Source organism: Microcaecilia unicolor, chromosome 6 (genome assembly GCF_901765095.1).
Source record: "Microcaecilia unicolor chromosome 6, aMicUni1.1, whole genome shotgun sequence".
In the NCBI taxonomy this organism is placed as follows: Eukaryota; Metazoa; Chordata; class Amphibia; order Gymnophiona; family Siphonopidae; genus Microcaecilia; species Microcaecilia unicolor.
In genome coordinates this window covers 193487629-193513443 of record NC_044036.1, presented here as the reverse complement: position 1 = coordinate 193513443, position 25815 = coordinate 193487629, and the positions used below count along the sequence as shown (strand labels likewise).

Genomic DNA, 25815 nt, shown 5'->3' with positions numbered 1-25815 from the left:
TTACCGCTCGCTAAACAGGAAGTACTGCCAGGCTACCACAGCAACCCAGCGATACTTCCCACCCCCAGCGTGCCATCATATCCGGCACTACAAAAATATATTTATTTTTGTAGCTCTGGAGTATACCCAGCAGTAATTGGGCAGTGCCGTATGCTGCCCGGTTACCACCGGGTTAGTGTGGGAGCCCTTATCGCCACCTCAGTGGGTGGCAGTAAGGGCTCCCTCCCCCCCGAAATGGCCACGCGGCCATTTCCTGCAGGAAAGAGAGACTTCTCTTTTACCCGCTGTGGTAAAAGGGGGCCCTTGGTGCTTTGAAAATGAGCCCGTGGTCACTTCCCCCTGCCGTTGCTGGGGTGAGAATTTTGCTTGTATCGTGTAGAATTGGACATGTAATTTGTATGTGCACTTTGCTGCACTCTGACCTAAATATGCTTCTAGGACGGCCTCTTTCAGTGACGCTAAAAGTGCGTGCATACTTTATCCAGGTAAAAAAAAAGCTGTCAGTGTCGCACTGGTATATGAGCTGGTGTCCTATGTATGACCCCCTCATATAAGTGTGAAAAGAACTGCCTTGGTCTAACTTTAACCACAGCTAGGAATTGAGTGCCAAACTCGGGGTATTGTTGCCTAAAAGTGACAGCCCCAGACTCTTGATGCGCTGCAGTAGCGTCACAACACAATTTGCTGTGTTTTTAAAAATTTTGTTTTTTTATTTAGTCTCTTTTCCAGACTCCTGTACCCAGGTGAGTTCTTGCCTGAAGACGGTTTACAGTCTAAGGATTAGAGTCTATACATGGTGCTGAAAAAAATCAGTACGGGGGGAAAAAAAAAGAGCTATCTGTAACGTTAGGGCCAGTTTATAGAATACGCATAGCGCCCAGACCTGCAACTAAGTTGAGGTGCAACCATTTATACCGACTAAAACCTGGTGTAAATACCCATGCCTAACTTAGGCGCAGGTCAGGCATATTCTGTAACGGTGTGTGCAGTTTCTAGGAATGCCCACGACCCGCCCATGCCCCCCCATGGCCACGTCAAGTGCATTAGAATTTACACGCACCACTTTACAGAATGTGCTTAGAAAGTTGCGCACATAAATTCTAATTAGTGCCGTTATTGGTTAAGTATCGTCGCCGATTAGCTTGTTAAACAGTTACGTTGCGCATGCTTTCCAGGGTTAAGTGAGTCATTTTATTTTTGCAAGCATGTGCAAAATTTTTGTTTTCCGATTTGGGCTGGATTTTCAAGGCAAATCTAACACAGGCAAACGTGCAGTTTCTTTTATACCCACTACTTGGTACGCATACATGCATGTGCTTGAATTTTTCAAAATCTACAGAAATAAAAATGATTACCCTCTTGTGCCCCAGGTACAAATGCAATCTGCCTCTTTTGAGGTCACTACAACAACCAGTAGGCGAAGCAGAATTGAAATCCTGCCTTTGCTGCTTCTCAGCTGCTGGGCAGCTATTCCTTTGCTCTACAAACTCCATGAAGTGCAATGAAATGTTAGACCAGATAGTAACCATGTTGGACTAGTGAAAAGCGGAATTTTTATAGATGACTTTCTTTTAAAGAATTAGTCAGGTATTGCACATGAGACCTCGGACTCCTGATGTGCTGAATCTTGTAGACGGAGGAAACATCATGGATGGAGCATGAGGCATGGGGGGGAAACTCGAGACAGGTTGCAACCGTAGGAACTTCCTGTCCCAGACTCTTCTGAGAGGGACAGATGCTGGCTACCTATTCCATGGTGCCTCTTTCTTGGCTTTGGTACATTATCTTTTCTCTGATCTGCCTTCCTAGTTTATCCAAAGCTGTATTATAATGTTAATTCTTTTTTTTTTTTTAAGTATTCTTTATTGGTACCACTGGATAGCACAATATACACAATACATTTTGATACATATCCAAGTCAAAAACATAAGTCACAGTAAGCCCCTGAACCAGAGCGTTCATCAAATTAATTCTCCCTACTAGGCTACCTTGATGCCCAGTAATGTTGCATTTTCCATGGCTTCCCCACTACCCCCTTCCCCTCCACCCTTTTCTTGACCCATCCCATTCTCTTCTAGGCCCTCCGCCATCCCTTACCATACCCGTTACGCTCTAGCTTCTGGTCCCTTTCGATACTTTCTTTGGAATTGAGTCCGAAAGCTTGTGTGTCTCTTCTATTCCAGCTGACTCCAGGCGATGTGTTTGCATGACATGTAACCATTCCTTCACTGACAGGTTCATTTTTTTTTTTTTTTTTTTTGCCAAAAAGAATGGCAATTGTGTACATTTGCTCTGTGGTCTCTAGTCCTTTTTCTGTCAACACTTCTTTTTTATATGCCAACAGCAACAATCCATATGTCCATTCCATGCCTTTATCAACCAAGTTTTCAAGCATTTTCAAAGCATATCATCACAATTCAGTTAAACCAGCACATTCTAAGAAAATATGGTTGTGTCCTTAGTACGTAAGAGTTGCCACACTGGGACAGACCAACATGAAGCTAGCATCGTGTTTCCAACCCTGGCCAATCCAGGTCACAAATACCTGACCTCCCCCCCCCCCCCCCCCCCCCCCCCAAAAAAAAAAAAAAAGTACAAAACATTTTATGTTGCTTATCCCAGAAATAAGCAGTGGATTTTCCCCAAGTCTATTTTATTAATGGTCTACGGACTTTTCGTTTAGGAAACGGTCCAAACCTTTTTTTAAACCCTGCTAAGCTAACTGCCTTTACCACATTCTCTGGATGGATTTTGCATTTGGTGTAGGTTCCTTCCCTTCTCCTGGAGTTTCAGCTTCAACCCCCATTCTCTGGTTATATGCTGCTCTCTGTGCAGGGTTTTATATTGCATCTCTTGTAATTCCACATCCCTATTCTACTGCTCATTTTACTAAACTGTTCAATTTTGGCAGGAGCCAGCTGCTCAGATTATCAGCTGACCAGGTAGATGCTGGTCTCCCCAAATACAATACAATCAGACATTTATATTTTATTTATTTAGATTTTGCTCACACCTTTTTCAGTAGTAGCTCAAGGTGAGTTACATTCAGGTACACTGGGTATTTCTCTGTCCCAGGAGGGCTCACAATCTGTTTGTTTGTACCTGAGGCAATGGAGGGTTAAGTGACTTGCCCAAGATCACAAGGAGCAGCAGTGGGATTTGAACCGGCCACCTCTGGATTACAAGACCGGTGCTCTAACCACTAGGCCACTCCTCCACTCTGTTACTATCCTGAATTACAAGAAGGTGGTTATTTCCAGAATAAGAAGTACAGAAGAACCAAAGCTTTGCAGGGATAAAATCACTCAGGAGACAGCGAAGGTGACTACAGAAAAATGAAACGATGATGCTGTCCAGTCTTAAGTTTATCATCATCAGATCGGATTCATCATCAAATCAGACTCGACAAAAAGTTATCATTTTAAATTCTCTGTTTAAATTCGCTATGTCAATTTATTTGTCCTTGATAATGATAGGGTAATTTCCAGATATTATTTGTGTTTTCCATTTATTAATATTATGTTACCTTTTGGATTTGCATTTTATACATGTTTTATGTATATTTTATTTATTTATATATGTTTAATGTTTTTATGTTTAGATTCCTGAGGCAGGCTATAGGGCCGAAACACGGCCGTGTCAAGTCTGATTTGATGATGATAAACTTTTAAGATTGGACAGCATCATTGTTTAATTTATCTATAGTCATCTTCGCTGGCTCCTGAGTATTTCCAGAATCATACAGGGGTTCTCAGCCCAGTCCTCGGGACACATCCAGCCGGTCAGGTTTTCAGGATATCCACAATGACTATGCGTGAGGGAGATTTGCATAATGGAGGTTGTGCATGTAAATCTCACTCATGCATATTCATTGTGGATATCCTGAAAACCTGACTGGCTGGGTGTGTCTAAGGACTGGGTTGAGAACCCCTGGCATAATACAACTGTAAGTAATTCCTTATCGATTTAAATTTTAGAATACGTTTTTAGTTTCTTCCTAAATGTTTAATTACACTCTCATATGACTTTATTAGGCAGATTATTCCAATGTTGTATATCGCCTTGATTTGCTTTGTAATTAAGGGCGATCTTATCAGACTACACCTCCCAAATTGCAAAAAAGTGATCTACAAAACTGTCTGCTCTGCAGACTTCACTTACCTAGGAACCAAACGGTGGAACCTTTACCACCCAAAATAAGAAATATACTGGATTCCGCAAAATCCTCAAATCGTTCCTTTTCAGACAACCGAATCTCAAAACTGCTAATTATTACCTGAATTGGTTATTACTCTATTTACCATTAACTTTCTCTTTGCTTCATGTACAATTTCTCATTCATAATAGATTTTCTAAATGTTAAACATCCATAATTATCCCAGTACCTTTGATACTGTATTGTAAAACTGGATTCTTACAACAAATTACTTTCTTATGCATTATTCTTTATGTATCCTGTATTTTTGAACTCAGACTTGTTTGGGATAATGTGGGCTATAAATGCCAATATACCATAGCACTGCTTGATAGGAGAATTGTAACTGAAATACTTTTTGACTTGATACCCTTTGCAGAAGGAAAATCGCTTCTGTGCAGTGTTATACACTGAGGAGGGACTTTTAGCAATGGAATAATGTACTTGGGCTCAGATCCTGACAAAATTCTGTAAACCATGGAGCGTAATTTAAACTGAACTCGTGCCTGGACCGGAAGCCAACATAAGATCTAAGAGCAACAGGCCCTGTCAAAAGTTTTTCCATTACATCTAGCCTGGCAGCCCCGTTCTGAACTGTCTGAAGTACATTTGGAAAGTCCAAGTAAAGCAAATTACAGCAATCCAAGCCAGGGGCGTAGCCAGACCTCGGCGGGAGGGGGGTCCAGAGCCCAAAGTGTGTGTGGGGGGACATTTTAGCCCGCCCCCACTGCCACCCCCCCCCCCCCGCCGCTGCAAGATACCTTTGCTGGTGGGGGTCCCTAACCTCCGCCAGCTGAAGTGTTTATATGTCCCGCACTGGTCTCGCACTTACTTCGTCTCCTGTTTTCAGCGCACCGTGCACTGCACGCTCGTTTTAATGAAACTAAGCATGCGCGAGCATGCTCAGTTTCATTAAAATGAGAGCATGCACGGTGCGACTGGAAACAGGAGAGGAAGCAAGTGCGAGACCAGCGCGGGACATATAAACTCGTCAGCTGGCGGGGGTTGGGGTTGGAGACCCCAGCCAGCTATACTGGGGGCCTCAGAGCCCCCCCCCCCCCCCCATAGCTACACCACTGAATCCAACTGTGCTTGTACCACTATGGTCAGTAGCCCTACATCGAGGGGCCCTTTTACTAAGCTGCGCCGAAAAATGGTTTGTGCTAGTGCAGGCGCATGTTTTGGGCATGCTCAGATCCATTTTTCAGTGCACCTGTAAAAAAGGCCTTTTTAAAATTTTTGCTAAAAATGGATGTGCAGCAAAATAAAAATTGGCACACGTCCATTTTGGGTCTGAGACCTTACTGCCAGCCATTGACTTAGCGGTAAGGTCTCAAGTGGTAATTATCTTCATGCGTAGAATGACGATTACCGCCCGGTTTCTGCCGCACACCAGAAAATAAAAATTATTTTCCGGTGTGCATAGCAGATGCACGACTCCAAATTGACACTCGTTAGGCGTGCTTAGGCACCTACAAGGCTTAGTAAAAGGACCCCTGAATGAGTTTGAAAAGGTGGTTTCCGACTATGCTGAACTGATGGGAGGGTAGACACTGCTGGCTTCGGCTTATGCTGCCATAAATCTGACAGTCCATAGGACGCCCCTCAGCCTCATTCTTTGAATTACTTTTGTGCTGTCTGGGGACCAGGTATAATAGCTTTCACCTAGCCCCTACTGATACATTTTTGGGCTCCTTTTACAAAGCCGCGGTAGTGACTCCAGCGTGGCAAATGAGACAAAGCCCATAGGAACTGAATGGCCTTCGTTGCGTTTGCCACGCCGGGAATCGCTCCTGCGGCTTTGTGAAAGGAGCCCTTTATTAATAACAGGCAGAAAATGAGTCTGGAAATTCTGCGTGAGAGGAATGGCTGGAAACTAGTCAAAACTTGTTCATCTTGCAGGCTTTTCTGTGACTTTAATAATAGTTTTTGAAGAGCTGAAATGCCACTGTGAAACACAACAACACCTGCTGAGGTTTTACCTAGGAAAAGAACATCAGTAACTCGAATATTACTTTATATAAAAATGCTGCTTTTAGTTCATGTTCTTCGACAAATAACAAATGGACTTGTTTCTGTCTGATATGTAACTGGGAAACGTTCTGCAGAGGACTGACAGGTTTTTTCTGTCCCTCCCTGTGTGGCCTTGCCTTTGGCAGATGCCATCCCCTCACTGTAGGGGGGTGGGGGAGGGGAAGCTGTAGCAAGAGAGGCTTTCTGAAGTGGGCTCAGATTCAAGCTTGACCACCAGCACAGCTGGTGACAAAACGATAGCTGACAGACCCAATGGCCCATTTATTTAAAATGTTTGATCTACTATCCCTTTCTTGGTCCGTAACTCCTAACGTGGAACCTTGCATGACGTAGCTATAATTCGGGTTCTTTTTTCCCCACATGCATCACCTTGCACTTGCTCACATTAAACGTCATCTGCCATTTAGACGCCCAGTCTCCCAGTCTCGTAAGGTCTTCTTGTAATTTTTCACAATCCTGTCGCGATTTAACAACTTTGAATAACTTTGTGTCATCAGCAAATTTAATTACCTCGCTAAATTTGCTGATGACACAAAGTTATTCAAAGTTGTTAAATCGCGACAGGATTGTGAAAAATTACAAGAAGACCTTACGAGACTGGGAGACTGGGTGTCTAAATGGCAGATGACGTTTAATGTGAGCAAGTGCAAGGTGATGCATGTGGGGAAAAAAGAACCCGAATTATAGCTACGTCATGCAAGGTTCCACGTTAGGAGTTACGGACCAAGAAAGGGATCTGGGTGTCATCGTCGATAATACACTGAAACCTTCTGCTCATTGTGCTGCTGCGGCTAGGAAAGCGAATAGAATGTTGGGATTATTAGGAAAGGTATGGAAAATAGGTGTGAGGATGTTATAATGCCGTTGTATCGCTCCATGGTGCGACCGCACCTTGAGTATTGTGTTCAATTCTGGTCGCCGCATCTCAAGAAAGATATAGTAGAATTGGAAAAGGTGCAGTGAAGGGTGACTAAAATGATAGCAGGGATGGGACGACTTCCCTATGCAGAAAGATTAAGGAGGCTAGGGCTATTCAGCTTGGAGAAGAGACGGCTAAGGGGAGACATGATAGAGGTATGTAAAATGAGTGGAGTGGAACAGGTGGATGTGAAGCATCTGTTCACGCTTTCCAAAAATACTAGGACTAGGGGGCATGCGATGAAGCTACAGTGTAGTAAATTTAAAACAAATCGGAGAAAAGGTTTCTTCACCCAACGTATAATTAAACTCTGGAATTCGTTGCCGGAGAAAGTGGTGAAGGCGGTTAGCTTAGCAGAGTTTAAAAAGGGGTTAGACGGTTTCCTAAAGGACAAGTCCATAAACCGCTACTAAATGGACTTGGGAAAAATCCACAATTCCAGGAATAACATGTATAGAATGTTTTTACGTTTGGGAAGCTTGCCAGGTGCCCTTGGCCTGGATTGGCCGCTGTCGTGGACAGGATGCTGGGCTCGATGGACCCTTGGTCTTTTCCCAGTATGGCATTACTTATGTACTTATCCTCAACTGCTTGCAACATAATGTACACAATGCATTAAAGCAAACATAAACGGAGCATAAAATCCTAAACTACATTAACATCATGGTACCGTTTAAATTTGTCCAGTTTTGGGAGATCTGATGCCAAATTTCTAAATGCAGCCTGGGACCAGCTCCTCATCCTCGCCCATGTCGCCTTCCATATCTGGCCCCAAGTATTCCTGAATACAGTATCTCGTGTAGCAGTCTGATTTGGCTTAAGGCCTGCTAAACTTTCTTCCCAGTTCAGCACAAGGCGGTGTACAGGTTGAAATTAATACCTAGTAAAACACTACCAGTCATGCCACAGTCGATGGACTTCTGTTTTTTGGAGACTTGGAAACTAGTGGCAAATTTGAATTGGGACTTTGGTCTGATTTGAGTGGAGTGGAACGGTAGACGTGAATCGTTTGTTTACTCTTTCCAAAAATACTAGGACTAGGGGGCATGCGATGAAGCTACAAAGTAGTAAATTTAATACGAATCAGAGTAAAATTTTCTTCACTCAACGTGTAATTAAACTCTGCAGTTCGTTGCCAGAGAATGTGGTAATGGTGGTTAGCTTATTGGGGTTTAAAAAAGGTCCGGATGGCTTCCTATAGAAAAAGTCCATAAACTGTTATTAAATTGACTTGGGGAAAATCCACTGCTTATTTCTGGGGTAAACATCATAAAATGTTTTGTACTTTTTTGGGGATCTTGCCAGGTATTTGTGACCTGGATTGGCCACTGTTGGAAAACAGGATGCTGGGCTTGATGGACCTTTGGTCTGTCCCACTGTGGCAATACTTATGTACTTATGTACCCTATTCTTTTTCTATCCCCATCTTAGGGCCAGATGCACTAAACTTAACAAGCAAGTAGTAAACCGTGGTATGCACTAAAGGCTTCTCCGAGCCATTTTCCGATCACGGTAGCAGCTAACGAAAACGGAATGCAGATGATCCAAAGGCTATTGCAAGGCTATTATAATGAGATGCACTACCGTTTTCCGATCCCCTTACCGTGGAAAACCTAACGGGAGGTCTACACCTCTCATTGGGGCAAAGGAGAGAATCGGAAGAAAAAAAAGTGTCATCAGGGACGTCCTTTTTGGACGTCCTTCACCTGTTAAAAAAAAAAAAAAACACTCCAAAGATGTTCTTTTTGGATGTCCTTTACAGCTCAGGAGGAGGATAGCAGCAGTAGAGCCCTAACAAAGCAATCATCTCCTGTACACACACACACACAGAAGGGGGAGGGGAGGGGCGCTTCATCACAGTCATAAAACAGGGGGGTTGTGGTCGCTCTGCACTACTGCTGGATCAGTGTTGGAGGGTTTTCTGCTATGGACCTCGGGGGGTGCTCGTCAGGGTTGTCCTTGTTAGGCACTTTAGAAGGAGGTCCCTGACCAGCAGGACGGGCTTTTTTTCAAGGGTGCTTGCTTATGCCCTTCCTCCAGGTCTCTCTCAGCCAATCACAGCGCGTTTAGCTGAAACCAGTGACAGCTAAACGCGCTGTGATTGGCTGAGAGAGACCTGGAGGAGGGAGCTCTGCGTTCTTCTTGGATCCCGGACTAGAGCGATCTCTCCCGTTACAGCAGCTGCTGACAGGCTGAAAGTTCTGGGCAGCCGACTGGATCACACACGGAGGGAGGGAGGGAGCGAGGCAGGAGGAAGGGAGGGATCAAGCGAGAGAAAGAGACCGTCACAGACGGGGAGGGAGCGGGGCAAGGAGTAGTCACAGAGATGCACAGGCAGGAAACCAGAGACGGTGCTGGGGGGCAGCTAAGCCCTTGTGCAGCAGGATTGGACGTGCCGTTAACTTTTTTTTTTAGAGTTAAGGATGTCTATAAAGGACGTCCTTGGCATGCGCAGAGCAGCCAGTATAACGCTTGGCTGCTCTGCGCATGTTCAACCGGCCAACTGGCCCGCTGTTTACCGATGGAATAGAGAATGCAAGTGAGCTAGAACGAGCAGCTCATTTGCATTCCTTTTCCTTGATGCATGCCCGATTCGCTAAGGGAATCGGTAAGGGAAGGGCTTTAATGATTTTTAGTGCATCTCCCTCTTAGTTCAGTTCAAAAGCTGCCTCTACGCCCCTGCTGAGAGGGAGAGATTGTACATTTCAGCCAGAAATCCTGAGGACAATGCCCTTGTAATATAAGGGAAAGGGCTAGAGTGGTGTAAAAATCTTCCTCTTCCCCACCCAAGCAGAGCACTGAGTGAGCAACCAAAGCTTGGGACCTAAGGTTGGAACAAGGGAAGCCATAGTAGATAAAAATTCCACATCTCCTGTCATTTTGATTTAGGATAAAACCCTCCTGCTAAGAGTTTAAGCTCAAATTTGTCATCCATCTGTCAATTCCCAACATCACATAATCGTATCTTTTTAGAGTGGAGAAAAAAAGTAATTTAACCTTGCTTTGTCTTTCTGACTTTCCTCCTTCTCTCCCTTCCCTTCATCTGTCTGACACTGGTGATTGACCACCTCACGATTTTCTAAAACATTGTCTTCCATGTCCATGATCTTTGCCCAACACATTTATCTCATTGACTCCCTCCTGTACCTCTTTAGTCCAGTCCCCCCTTTCCCTATGGGAATGCAGTTGAATGGCTGCTCTGGCTCCATAGCCTCCTGCCTCGAAAAGCTTAGGAAGGGTTGTGGTCTTTGACACTGAGGTGGAGCAGCAGAAGAAGCAGGTTTGCTCTCCGACACAGCTGCCCATTCTCACCTGTTGTTCCTCATACAAAATTCTGTTCAGATCCTCTCAGGGTTAAATATCACCAGTGCCATCTCCTGCAGTAGACACCTCCCCAGTCACTTCAGTTATATATATATATATCTTTGACTAAGGACTAGATTTTATATATGCTGCCGAAAAAGCTCTATTCTATAAACCACGCTTAAAGTATCCCCATTCTATAATGAACAATGGCACTAACATACATGTCTAAATTAGCGTGGATCCCCTTTTTTTAACAACATGTGTTAATTTTAGGAACACCCTTGTTCCACCCATTCTCCATTTCCTCGTCCCCTTTTTCAGATTGCGCGTAAATGCTAATTAAATCCAATTAGTGCCAATAATTGCTTGTTAAAAAGCCAGTTGGCGCTAATTAGCCTCATTCAATTGTCACACACACAAATTGGGCGCGTGCAATTTTTGTCGACTTGTACAGAATTAGGGTATAAATGTCTTGAACTCTTCTGTCTGTGCTGCAGGTCTGTAGATGACAACCATGTAAATGGATTCACCGTGTGTTCTTTCCAGGATCGCCCACACCGCTTGCGTTTCCAGTAGTTTAAGCGCTGCTGCTTTCCCCCTTTTGCCTGTCTTGATCTTGCAGATCCCCCCCCCCCCCCCCCAAATCTGAGTGTTTGTTTGACAGGGACAGGGTGAATAGACCTGGGGGCTAGTTCTGACTTTCCTGCAACCTATGTAAGCATTAGAGCAAGGGGTACCTGTACAGATGTTTGTTTGGAGTGAGCATATCGGAGGTTATTTTCTAAAAGTATTTATTTGGGATCATTGGGAAGGGGGGGGGGGGGTCTATCTTCAGCTGTCCAGTAGATCAGTGGACTGCATTAACATTTCCATAGAGAAGGGACTCGCTCTTTCTCTTCTTGTACTTCTGTATAACACTGTGTGCCTCGTAGCACTATATAAGAGTATCTTTATTTTACATTTTTTACATTCCGCTTTCCTGATGTCATCCAATGTGGTTAAGAAACTTAAAACAAATACAGTAAACATTATAAAGAATACCTCCAACTGCCTCCTCCAGTACCACCTTCCCAAAACCTACACCTCAAAGCCAACCCCCAGAGCCTCCTACCACAGCCACAGGCCACCCCTACTAATCTGTATACTGCAAAAAGCCAGGTCTTCAGTTTTTTTTTCTAAAATAGCATATAGCCCATATGGTGTGAAACCCCGCCCAGTGCATCCCAGGATGCATTGGGCAGGGCTGGGTGCCCCCATTTTCAAGGCGGTGCTGGAAGAGGAGGTACGAGGGGGCAGGGAAGAGGGCTGCTAGGTTGGGGGGGGGGCTTGATTTATGGCCCTCTGGGCCACCAGGGCTTTTTTAGGGGGCGGTCAGACGGACTGGAGACCCGTCGGGACTTGCTGTTTGGGGTCTGGTGGCCCATGGATTTCCAGCCCCAGTGTTTGACAGGTCTGGGCTTTTGACAGCCCAGACCTGTCAAATAAGTTTTGGGAGATGCACTTAGGCACAATCCTCCTGCACTTTACCCTACAATCAGAGATAATAGCGTGCATAAATTTGCATGCTGTCATCTCTGATCATAGGGGTGGTAAAGCCCCACGCTGTTCCAGCACTATTTTTTAGAGCGCTGTTTGGAACAGCGCAGGGCTTTCGATCATCTGGGCATAAGTGATTCTGTTCGGTAAACATGCTCCCTCCCCACCACCACTAAAGCTTAACACAAGGCAAAGTGTACAATATTACTTGGATGTTAACCAGGAGCCAATACAAAGTTTTTAATAATGGGGGTCGGGGGAGGCAGATTACCATCTTCATACCATCAGCATACCCTCAGTTATGTAATCAGGCAGATGATATACTGACTTTGTAATGTGTTGATTGTTTTGTGTAGCTTGTGGTATTGTGCTTTTATTATGTATATTTGATTGTAACCTGATGTGATCGTTGGATACTCTTAAATGAAAACAAGCTTGTATATTGAAACTGAAATGATAAAGAAAAAAAGTTTTTTGTTTTTTTTTAATGGACCTCAGTATGGGGCTCAGATGAATACCATCTTTTCCAATCTGAAGACACCCAGTGCCATCACTGGTCCTTATGATTCTTTTATGTAGTTCTTTTTTTTTTTTTTTTTTTGGTTTATCAAAGTTCATTTAAAGGAAACGCTTCCTTCATCTTAATAAATTTTCAATATATAAGTAGTAGTGAAGTAACTTAGCTTTTTGTGAATGTCGGCTACGGAGGTTTTTTTCATTCTGACATGAATCATGTTTCGCCGTCAAGTGGTTATATCAAGGATCAACCCCCCCAGTCTTAGTGCAACACCAAACATGCTGACCGAACAGTTATTGTCATCAATTTTAATAAATGTAAACATAATATAGCCCATTACAACAATCTGCATGTAACAGAACAAATGTTTGGACCACTATCTACATTAAGAATTCTCAGCTCTCAGATCTGGATTTAAGTGCTGAATCTCCATGCTTGTCTTCAAGGACCCTTCCTCTGTTAAATTATCCGATCTTTCAATCTACTACTGCCCCACATGATCCCTGTCCCTCCAGTTTAGTCAAACTTTCAATCCCTACTTTCCATTCCTAGATCACTTCTATCTTATCTACTAATTTCACTTTGGGTCAATTCCCATCTCTTTGGAAAGTGTCTATGGTGCGACCTAACCAGAAAGACCTCCACTCTTCAACTCAGGACGCCATTAACTCGCCTAGTGTCCAATTTGCGCTTTCTTGCTAAAATAGCAGAATCCCTAGCATTGATGCTCTTAACAGGTCATGTAAACACGGTTTCCGCTTTGCACCCTAATCAGATGGGCTTTTGTTCTTTCTATAATACCGAATCAGCCCTTATTGCCCTACCTGCCACTTTGCAGCCTTCTTTATCCCAAAACTTGAGTGTTTTGCTACTTTTAATCTTTCCTCAGCATTCGATTTAGTAGATTATAGCTGGCTCTTGCAAAGCTGAAGGCAAATTGGAGTCACTGGCACAGCATGGTGCTGGTTCCGATCGTTCTTACCGTGTCCTCTGGCGTGACACTTTCTCAGAACCCTTTCCGCTACAATGTGGAGTTCAAGGATGCTTATTGGCTCTGGTATTTGTTCAATATCTTACTGGTCCCTTTGGCAATCTTTATTTCCGATTCAGGTTTCACACCTTTTATCTATGTGAATGACATACAGATTATATGTACCCTTTGATCCTTCCACTTCTTTGGTTTACTCTATTTTTACACCTAAACTGGAATGGACTGAAACTGAACTTTGGGAAGGTGAAGGCCAATTGTTCTCTCATACTTTCTACTCCTTCTACCTTAAATCGGATATGTTTACTCAATACCCCCGTTCCAGGATTTGATTTTCTTAAGATCTTAGGTGTTTCTATGGATTCTGGCCTCACTATCTCCGCTCATGTCTCTATGATTATTTTCAAGGGTTTCTATCAACTCCATCAGATTTGCACTCTCCTTCTCTTTCTGGCACCTAATGCCCTTTGTATTCTTGTATATGCTTTAGTCCTTTCCAATATTGACTACTGCAATGCACTATTCATCGGTCTGCACCAGTGAGAGGTACGGCGCCTCCGGGTATTACAGAATGTGGCAGTTAATTTAATCACTGATGGTCAGAAATATGACCATCTTAACCCCTCTTCTTAAACAAGAACATTGGCTCCCTGTGCATATACGTATTCAATACAAAATCTTAACATTGATTTATAAAACCCTCCACCCTGGGCAACCTCCTATCCTGTTACAATATCGATTACTGTACTTTATTCCCTCACTTGGACATGCGTTCCTCAGACCAACGACTCCTGGTAGTCCTGACTGCTCAACAGGTGGCACTGGCTACTTTTTGGAAAACAATGTTTTCAGTTTCTTGGGAATGCTCTTCCTGCAACCTGTGGCTACAATATTCTTATTCCGAGTTTAGAGCAACCCTTAAAACCCATCTATTTAAGCAAGTATGTGGGCCTCCTACTTGACATTAGGGTCTTCGTTTTGGAGAGGTATATTCCCAACATATAGTCTGCAGGACTTTATTTTCCTCTGTGTTCCTTTTCCCCCTCGTACATAAGTATTGCCACACTGGGACAGACCAAAGGTCCATCAAGCCCAGGATCCTGTTTCCAACAGTGGCCAATCCAGGTCACAAATACCTGGCAAGATCCCAAAAAAGCTCAATACATTTTTTGCTACTTATCCCAGAAATAAGCAGTGGATTTTCCCCAAGTCAATTTAATAATGGTCTATGGACTTTTCCTTTAGGAAGCCGTACCTCACACCTTCTCCTATTTTTTTTCTTTTCTTCAACTGTCCTATATATATGTTGTAGTTCTTTTCCATTATGTTTTCTCCTAAATACTAAGTTGTAAACTGCGCTGATGGTATGCACCCTCAGTGGCATATCAAATAAAAGAGATACTTGAAACTTGACATCCAGTAACAGGTGAAGCTTACATACTATTTTCACATTTAAAGAATGTTGTCTGCCCCATTTGATACGTGCTACCCTAGGCATTTACCTTATCCACTGAAGCAGAAACTTCTATATGGAAGCTTAAGCATAGGCCTTAAACTCAAAGGATTCCCACCTCTTGCACATTTCTGTTTTCTAAAGCTTCAAGAGCAAGTTATGAACCGGGTTTGTTGGGCCTCGGTAGCGGGATTGAGTGGAGATACAGACTTTTCCTCCGTCACAATTCCCAAATCGTCACTGGTCCAAAGAAAATTTGTAATTGTTTTTTTGTCATATAATACTTGTTACTTAAATTCACCTTCACTTTAGATGAGATATAATATCTTCAAAGTATATTTAAACTCAAAAACGTAACCTGTGGGAGGTAAGTCATGTTTCGCCCGCTGGCTGTATCAAGGATCGGGCCTCTATATCTGCCCCAGACCATCCATACCGACTGAACAACTTGTTTGTAAAATAAAGCCATTAAAAACTTTTCACACTAGCTTCCCCAGGGACTGCAAATACAAATAAAAAAGGAAAAGGGACAAACAATTCTTTTGGGGGCTCCAATATGCCCTTTACTTACTACCCATAAACTTCATGCTACAAACTGGGTTCATGGAGGCCATGTTGAAAGATAGTCTTCTGAACTACATGTCCCATGGTGCTTCTTTGTTGAAAGGCATCTTGGATAGTCTAACAATTACCAGATTACATAGTAACATAGTAGATGACGGCAGAAAAAGACCTGCACGGTCCATCCAGTCTGCCCAACAAGATAAACTCACATGTGCTACTTTTTGTGTATACCCTACCTTGATTTGTACATGTCCTTTTCCGGGCACAGACCGTATAAGTCTGCCCAGCACTATCCCCGCCTCCCAACCACCAGCCCCGCATTAGCCTAGATATTCATTTCTGGTTTTTCCCATTGTATCCATGGATGAATAATAGGGCAGTCCTGGGACCGGTTCAACTTGTTGTTGGCCTGGAACCAGCAGGTAAACAAGTGCAATATTGTGCTGCATCAGCGTAACCTGGTTCCTTTCTTTCAGCCATTCTCATCAAAGACTTTCTGATAAAGCAGATGTATCTATGCCCTCCAGCTTGGTTCGCACGTTTTTTCATGAAAAGGTATGGCTGGGTGGTGGGAATTTTAGGCATGGCTGAGCTGTGCTGTCCTGTCTGTCACTCTTTGGAGAACAGATTGCCCAAAGTTGCTGAAAATAATTTCCTGGAGACCAGATTCAAGATGCCAAACATTCTTATCTCCAGCTGTCCCACCGCATGCAGAGCAGGCTATTGCCAGTCTGAGAGGTGCAGCTGCATTTTATGCCGATTACATCAAATACATGAAATCTTGGCGTCCTGATACATAAGGCAGCTCATTTTCAAAACACTTAGACTTACAAAGATACATAGAGGCATATTTTCAAAGCACTTAGACAGAAAGTTACATGGTAACCGATGGAAATTTTAAAGTCTAAGTGCTTTGAAAATCAGCCCCTATGTAACTTTGTAAGTCTGTCTTCTTTGAAAGTGAGCACCAATGTGTCAGTCAGATTATATATATATATATATATATATATATATATATATATATATATATATATATATATTATTTTTTTTTTCTGGTTGCATTTTGTTTTGATCGTGGTTGTATTTTTCTGAAACTGTGTCTGATGTAAAACCAGAAGTTTTTAATATTTTTTGTGGATTGATAATGGAATGGAGGAGTAGCCTAATGGTTAGTGCAGTGGACAGAGATCCTGGGGAGCTGGGTTCAATTTGCACTGCAGCTCCTTGTGACTCTGGCCAAGTCACTTAACCCTCCATTCCCCTAGGTACCAAAACATAGATTGTGAGCCCACGAGGGACAGAGAAAGTACTTGCATATAATTTGTACAGCACTGTGTACATCTAGTAGTACTATAGAAACAATTAGTAGTAGTAATGTAATGAAGGGAAGAGCCACTGTCACATTGTTTTATTTAATAAACTTTTGAAAACTGGATTTGCCTCTTCTGACAGAACTTGCCCAACCTTGCTACCTTTGCTCCTCAGAGACTATCCTTTCAGTAAACTTAGTAACATAGTAGGTGACTGCAGATAAAGACCTGTACGGTCCATCCAGTCTGCCCAACAAGATAAACTCATTGCATATGGTATGAAGTGAAACATCATATGTATACCTGATCTTGATTTATCCTTGCTATTTTTAGGGCATAGACCGTAGAAGTCTGCCCGGCACTGGCGTTCCTACCTAATCTCCCCTAATTATCTTTCGATCCGATCCTTCTAAACAGGATTCCTTTGTGTTTGAATTCTTATACTGTTATCATCTCTACCACCTCCCGTGGGAGGGCATTCCAGAAATCTACCACCCTCTCAGTGAAAAAATATTTCCTGACATTATTCCTGAGTCGGCCCCCTTGGAACCTCAATTCTTGCCCTCTGGTTCTACCAGCTTTCCGTCTCTGGAAAAGGTTTGTTTGCAGATTAATACCTTTCAAATATTTGAACGTCTTTATCATATTACCCTGTTTCTCCTTTCCTTGTAAAAGACGTACCCTGCAGATATTTTTTCAAGAGAGATACAGAGCAAATACACCACACTTGGGGAGCAGGAGGCAGAAGCAGCAGACCTAATGGGTCCCCTCTCTCCTGCACCCCCCCCTTTCCACCCATGCAGTGATCATAGGGACGAGAGGAGGAGGAGGAGTAGGCAAGTGGCTGGCGTTTGGGCAAAATCCTGCTTTGCTGTCCCGGGTTCAACTTCTGATTTGAACCTTCTAAGACTCCGTACAGCCCGTGGTTGAAATTAGTAGTTGGGCGTCTGCAGCAGTGGGGAGGACACAGCTGGCTATGCAGCCATTTGTCACCTCCTCTTGCTGTATGATTGCTGAAGGAAGGGTGATGAGTATAGAGAAAAAACTGATGGTGTGCCATCAGGGGATAGCGAGCACGTTATAGGTGTCTGTCTACTGAGGGGGTGGAATGCAAGAAATGATGCCTGGGGTGGAGAGCTGCGGAGAGGGGGGGACAAACCATGGGGACAGACAGAGAATCTTGTTGGAAGTTAAGGAGGGGGAGCTGTGGCAGGCAGAGAAATGAGGGGGGGAGGAAGCTGGGAGAGGTCTATCCTGAAAAAGGTGGAGTTCCAACCAAAGTTGAGGGGGAGGGGTGTGGAATCTGGAGTTCAGGGTTTATGGGGGGGGGGGATTCTCCACAAAAATTACAAATGAAAGCGTGCAGAATTTTAAAGTTTGGTTTTTTTTTTGTATAGGATTCCCACAGGAGTAGTGTGTACATGGCTGCCTGTTTTTCTCCCTTGCATAGCCCTAAGTACATAAGTATTGCCATACTGGGAAAAACCAAAGGTCCATCGAGCCCAGCATCCTGTTTCCAACAGTGGCCAATCCAGGTCACAAATACCCGGCAAGATTCCAAAAATGTACAAAACATTTTATACTGCTTATCCCAGAAATAGTGGATTTTCCCCAAGTCCCTGTGTGCATCCCTCTCATCTCTCTTGGAGCTTAGCGTTCTGGCTCAGTAGAATTGATGAAATCATGCACATGACAAAATGTGTTTTAGTTTCATATGCTCTTTTATAGGTTCAGTGATAGTCTTGGCTTTGCAAATGTGTGTATTGGAGAGGATTCCCCCTCTTCCCCCACCCCCCCGGGTAAGACTGTTGGTTTTCCATTATGTTCAGAACTGGTGCTGGAAATCCCTTCTGTAAAGCTTTTAATGAGAACTTACCCACCAAGGAATTTCTGAGAATCCTAGAAAAATAGGACTGAAAGAAAATGGGAAGAGGTCAGCTAGTCCATCTCCTGCCTCCAGGCAGATCCTCTATCAACCCACACATGTTGACCTATCTGGTAAGAGCTCACAGTGACAGTGTGTTGTCCCCCCCTCCCCCCCCCCGACCCATATCCCTGGGTATTGTGGTCTTTCTAAGGAATCTCTTTCCCTGCTGTAGTTTAAACCCAGCTGCTAGCAGAGTCTCAGGACACTGGCTAACGTACTAGGGTGCCGCATGTTGGGAATCATTTTGGTATCAATGGTTTTAATTGATAAACAATAGCTTTGAAGCTGGAAACCTGACACTTGCCTTTTTTTGCTCTGAAACTGAATTTAGCTTAAATGTAATAACTAGCTGCTTCTGGATTTCATTTGACTTCCCCAAAGAACCTGACAGGGTGGTATAACTTTCTGGGCTTTCTCCACAGATCCTGATCTCTGAGCTGCAGTTTCCTTGTGCTAGTACTGACCCGAGTGGACCGGAGAATGCGCAAAGTTCCCACCCTGCTACTGCCATGGCTCCTGTGTATTACCCTCGCAAGTGCCCAGAGGGGGGATGAAAAGCCTACCTTCCAGCCCGTCTTCACACGCAGACCCTTCCTGGTAGCTTGGAATGCACCCACCCAGGATTGCCAGCCTCGCTTTGGGGTCCAGCTTGATTTCAGCCTCTTCGATCTGCAAGCATCCCCTAATGAGGGTTTTGTGGACCAGAACCTAACCATATTTTATAAAGAGCGATTGGGACTATATCCGTATTACCAGGACCAGGTGGCAGTGAACGGGGGTGTTCCGCAAAACAGCAGTCTGCTGGAACATCTGGATCGACTGCAGGAAGGCATTGGCAAGTATATCCGCTCTGTGGTCAAGGATGGGCTGGCAGTTATCGACTGGGAGGAGTGGCGGCCCATCTGGGTCCGCAACTGGAAGAGCAAAGATATTTATCGCAATGCCTCCCGCCTGCTGGTGGCGGCAAAGCACCCAGACTGGTCGGAGGAGGAGGTGGGCAAGCAGGCACTGTTTGAATTTGAAGCCTCAGCCCGTGACTTCATGGTCCAGACTCTGCAGCATGCCAAAAATTTTCGTCCCCGACAGCTCTGGGGCTATTACCTCTTCCCAGACTGCTACAACCATGACTACATTAAGAATCCTGACACTTACACAGGCCACTGCCCAGATGTGGAGGAGAGCCGCAATGACCAGCTGGCGTGGCTGTGGAAGGAGAGCACAGCCCTTTACCCCTCTATCTATCTGGACAAAATGCTGGCCTCTTCTGAGAATGGGCGCAAATTTGTCCGTTCCCGTGTGAAGGAAGCTATGCGTATAGCTAACAAGCACCATGAGGGCTACTCACTGCCTGTGTTTGTGTACACACGGCCTACCTACAGCCGCAAGCTTGAATTGCTGAGTGAGGTAAGAAGGTGCTCCTCCCCCATCAGGACCTGTACAGCAGAGGTGCCAAGGGACCTGGGTTCTGGAGGGAGACCTCATTCTTGGTTCCCCTACCTCCTTAAGCAGGCTCTGGTAGCTACTGGATCTCTTGTTCTCTAAAGATTGCAAGAGAGAAGTCTCCTCTAAGACCTAATCCATTAGTAGCTTTTTCATCAGCTGGAGGAAGCATCTGTTACTTTCCTTCCCACCCTCTGCCCCACCAGCAAGGAGCTTTAATTGACAGGAGACAGTGGGAGTGTGCTTGGCCCATTATCTGGCCTGAAGGCAGTAGGCAGAGCTTGCCGCCATATTGAGTCACCCAAAACAATAGCAAACACTTATTAGAAACAAATACCACCTATGTGTGGCTTGGCATGGACCAAGTTTGCTTTGGTTTGAGTGTATTAAGATGGCGGCTACGGCTTCAGCCTTGTCACGTTGACACCGTCTCCTGTCAATTAAACCTCCTTGCCTACCAGATATAAAATTTAACCTTAGTCTCCTGACCCAGTGATGGTGGCCCTGTCCTCCTCTTTTCATGTTGATAATGCATGAGTTTGACCAAATTTCATCCAAAAAAAGGTGTTGAAGTCTGACACCGTGGCTCAGCAGCAGTGCTGGACCTGGATTGTGCTGCTGAACTTGACCTGTGCTCCTTGAGTCTCAGGGACTGGGACTGCTTTGTAGTAGTCTTCCTAGCCTCTGGGAGGGAGTCTCTGCAGTTGACAGAACAGGTCTCCCCCCCCCCCCCCCCTCGCTAGGTGCGTGACGGCATACATTCCTCTGCTAGAGGAAATGGCAGTACAACGCGTTAGTTTGGTCACAGCAACTAGCGGGGTGGGGGTTAAAAATGTGGCATAGTTCCTCCCACTCAAGAGTCTGAAGACTCTTGAATTGTAGCCCTAGTAAAGGCTGGCTCTTGAGAGAGGCCGAAAGGAGCAGAGAGAACATTCCAGACCAAAAAAGGTGACAGGATTTGGCTTGAGAAACTGGGTCATTTGGCAGCTATACTGTAGCCCAGCACAAAAAGAGAGATTGAGTCCAGGCCATGCCAGGCTTGTATAAATATCAGCTGGAATGCACAACCCATAACTCACATGAAACTTGGATAGGAGTGTAATAGAAAGTTTATTACTGCTGCTGCACAGGAATGGTACATATCGGGGAATTGAAGTCCTCTGCCTTCACCTTTTTATTTTCTTGGGTACATAGAGCGTGCACTGAAGATATTGTTCCCAGTTCTGAAATTCCTATCCATCTGTAGCGTGGTCCTGCCCCATTGCCACCCCTGACTCAGATTCCTGTCTGTATAATAAATATGAAACAAACAGTGGATCCAAAAGAGTCCTCTCACAAGTGGTGTTTCCTTAAACAAGATCTTTATTTCAAATCAATAAAAACAACAACCCGACATGAATCGTGTTTCGGCCGTAAAGGCCTGCGTCAGGGGTCTATGAATAAGCATAAATATAAAATCAATAAAAACACATAAATACCATTTATAACAGACATAAATAGAGAACATATATATCAAAAACTTTTTCTAATTTCTTAAACATATATATATGTAAATGAAAAAACCTCATATATTTGTATGAAGGAACATACCTACTGATTAAATTAAAAAAGACCTTGTTTAAGGAAACACCACTTGTGAGAGGACTCTTTTGGATCCACTGTTTGTTTCGGCTTTCGTTTCTCCTGTGGAGAGATCACCTTCTGTGGGTGTTGTATAATAAATACCACAGACAGATCTATACTGTAGCCACTGAGGCAGTAAAGTTCTAGGAGAGTGAGGGTGCCCTGGGGGAAGGGGACACAGCTGCGTTCTCTGCATCTCCTATACTGTCTGATGCTTGCTGGCAGTCAAGTCTTCTGTGGGGTTTTATTCTTTGCATCCCCATGGAAGTTGGAAAATTATACATAATCAGTCAGAATAACTCTTTGAAAATAACAGAATGAGATGACATTTAACACATGGCAAAAAGTGGTAAAACGGACACATTCCCAACCAATATTGAAAGGTATTTAACCGATCAGACACAGACGCTGACCACTTCAGTAGCATATCTGCACCTAACTGTGGATAATTAGGGGGAGATAACCGGTTATCGCCTGCTAAATATCAGCAGCTAGCCAGTAAGGGGGAGATTCTATTTTTGAAAAAATGCTTTCTCCACTTTTTGTAATGAAGAATGCAGCACGTCATTTACCGCTCCCTCCCTGGAGCCAGGTATCCAGACTGCTTATAATGAGTAGAATTCTAATGGCTCTTGGGGTAACGTCTCCACATGGGTTAATATTGCTCGTACTCCACAGGAATGAGCTTCACTTCTGTGCCAAGGTATTTGGAGATCATCTCTCAGATTCACCTCCATTCCTGTAATTTTTTCAGTGGTGACCTTTTTGCATGAAAGACTAATTTAAAACAGAGTGTATTTTGGCCTCTTAATGAGTTGGAGCTGAAAATGCCATGCAGACATTATTCCATTTCTTGGTCATGTTAGGACACGGTACCAGTGAATAAATACAGTGCGTTGAAAGGTGCCACTCACTGTTGGCTGAGCAGGATACCTCTTTCTTTCAGTCCTGGATGCCTTTGATGTTCCTAAAAACCGTTTACCAAACTTCTGAGATGAAAAAAGTAATGACAAGAGTCTTGAGAAATAAATCTATGCATGTAGTAAGGCTGGTATAATATTGCATCACGATATCTACTACTACTAATCATTTCTATAGCATTACTAGACATATGCAGTGCTGTACACATTATATGTGGTAGCCTTAAAGCCCCAGAGGCTCACAATCTAAGTTTCTGTACCTGGGGCAGTTAGCTTAGCGGGGTTTAAAAAAGGTTCGGATAGCTTCCTAAAAGAAAAGTCCATAAGCCATTATTAAAATGGACTTGGGGAAAATCCACTGCTATTTGTAGGATAAGGAGCATAAAATGTATTATACTGTTTTGGGACCTTGCCAGGTATTTGGAACCTGGATTGGCCACTGTTGGAAACAGGATGCTGGGCTTGATGGACCTTTGGGCTGTCCCAGTATGGCAATACTTATGTACTTGCGTACCAGGATCAAAGCCCGCTGCACTAACCATTAGACCACTCCTTCACTCATATATCCACTCAATATCCCTGTAATAAGCACACAGCAGCCTGTCCTGTTCCTCACTCAGTCGCCCCATCCTGCCCAGAGACCTCCTCCAGTGGTACAAGGAGAGGCCAAGGTGGCTGTAGAGCCGTGAAGAGCCAGGGCCAGGTAGGAGACCATAAAATAGAAAAGTGTCAGTAGAGGCCACTAAGAAGAGATGGAAATGGATTGAAGCTGGATTAAGAAGAAACCAGACTATGTGGGACGAGGGATAGAGATGGATGGAGGAACAAAACTGAGAAGGAGAGGGAAGATTAGACAAAGTCCCAAAGACAGGTTTGAAAATATATAGTAGATGACGGCAGAAAAAGACCTGCACGGTCCATCTAGTCTGCCCAACAAGATAAACTCATATGTGCTACTTCTTGTGTATACCTTACCTTGATTTGTATCTGCCATTTTCAGGGCACAGACCGTAGAAGTCTGCCCAGCACTAGCCCCGCCTCCCAAACACCAGCCCTGCCTCCCAATCTCAGCTAAGCTTCTGAGGATCCATTCCTTCTGAACAGGATTCCTTTGTTTATCCCACACATGCTTGAATTCCGCTATCGTTTTCATCTCCACCATTTGATTCGTTTTTTCAAAAGAGAGAGAACCTGACATAGGGACCTTTTTACTAATGTGTTAAAGGGCATCCATGTGCATAAAATGGGATGTGGTGGTAGAATGCACTAAGCGTGACTTAAAAAGACCCTTATATTTTGTTTTGAGAGCACAGACAATAAATGACTCAACACAAGTTAAAGAAGGTAGAGCGGTGTAACCTTTTAGGGTTGTACTGGCCTTTCCACGAAGGGGGGAGGGTAATCCTCATAGATCATCTTTCTGAGCAGAGTGGATGGAACATGCTGGTCTTTTATTTGCCTCATTTACTTTTGAACTGTCTTATCTTAAATTTAACAATGCATTAAAAACCTATCTCTTCTCTATAGCCTTTGATTCATGACACCTTGAATTACCTAACCCTAACAGCCCTCTTTCTTCCAGCAATAACAGTGTTATCTGTTTTTATCTTTCCTGTTATTTATCATCTTTGCTTCCTTTCTTTCCTATCTAACATTGTAGTTTTTTCATTTCCTGTCTTTTAATTTGATTTTAGTTATTGTACACCACTTTGCTGTTATCCATGAAAGCAATATATTAAGACTAATAAACCATAACCATAAAGGTGAATCAAGAAATTATTAAAGACTAGAAGACGTGTCTCTTGTGTGAGGAAGGAGTGCCAATTCTTCCATTTGGCATTCTGCAAAGAAGCTCTGGAAAAGTGAACAGGAGTATAGAGCTGGTAAAGAGGGTTTTGGCAGTTGGGCGTTGCAGCACAAAATGTCATATAGACTATCTTGTTGAGTCTCTAGGATACATCCTGTCAGCCACGGTTAGCTTGGGAGAACTGTATCGTCTTTGTGGAAGCAGGCTTTTAGTCAAGTTTCCCCTCTTTGACTATTTTGGTTGTAATTGTCTGCTTCATGTATTTGTTTACCCTATGTAATACTGGTAACTCTTTGACCTTCTTGCTCATTCTTTCTTCTCATACTCCTTTTCTTATCTATTTTAATTTTGTGATTTGTAAACCACCTTCAAGTCTCTTACAAATGGCATTTATAGCAAATATCTGAATAAACTAAACAGGGGTATCCGGGTAGTTGGCCATGGTAGGGAGCGCTCAGTTTAGTATTCCTTATCTGGTGACATCTTCAGTAGGAAGGTTGGCAGCTGAGGCGGGCCCATTTTTTTGCTCTGTTTCTCCCATGTTGTTCTGTTTTTCCCATGTTTAGAAACATGATGTCTGCCCATCCTCAGCAACCACTAACTCCTCTTTTTTTCTAAGAGATTCCACACGTATGTCCCACACCTTCTTAAACTCTGACACAATCTTCATCTCTATGACCTCCACCGGGAGGCTGTTCTATGCATCCACCACCCTTTCCGGGAAAGAGTATTTCCTCAGATTTGTCCTAATCCTATTTCCTCTTATGCCTTCTCATTCCAGATATTTCCTTCATTTGAAAAAGGCTCACCTCCTGTACATTAATATCACTGAGGTATTTAAACGTCTCTATCATATCCTCTCTCTCCTCCCTCTCTTCCAGCGTATACATGTTGAGGTTCATGAACCTGTCCCTATATGTTTTATGACCACTGACCAATTTTGTAGCTGCCCTCTGGACCGATTCCATCCTGTTTATATCTTTCCGTAGGTGCGGTCTCCAGAATTGCACACAGTATTCTAAATGGGGATTCACCAGAGACTTGTACAAGGGCACTATCACCTCTTTTTTACCTGCTGGTCATCTCTCTCCTTATGCACGCGAGCATCCTTCTGGCTTTGAGCATTGCCTTTTCTACCTGTTTAGCCATCTTAAGGTCATTAGTCACAGTCGCCCCCAAGTCCTGCCCTTCTTTCATACACAGAAGCTCTTCACCCCCTATACTGTACCGTTCCCTCGGGTTTTCATGACCCAAGTGCATGACCCTGCATTTCTTA

The 25815-nt window shown here is 43.8% G+C and overlaps 1 protein-coding gene across 7 annotated transcripts in view; it reads left to right on the top strand.

Moving 5' to 3' along the window:
• LOC115471915 (hyaluronidase-2-like) overlaps positions 1 to 25815 on the top strand; it is a 97826-nt gene that overhangs the window by 32728 nt on the left and 39283 nt on the right. For 5 of the 7 annotated variants that reach the window (XR_003942445.1, XM_030205855.1, XM_030205856.1 and 2 more), the window contains one exon: positions 19172 to 20153. Coding sequence is in view for 6 of the 7 variants with exons in the window: in XM_030205855.1 (XP_030061715.1) it covers positions 19230 to 20153 (924 nt within the window). In the remaining variant the exon portion in view is untranslated. Of the gene's footprint in view, positions 1 to 15994; positions 16068 to 18747; positions 18821 to 19171; positions 20154 to 25815 lie in introns of those variants that run through there. The other 2 variants (XM_030205857.1, XM_030205859.1) reach the window with 2 other exon arrangements.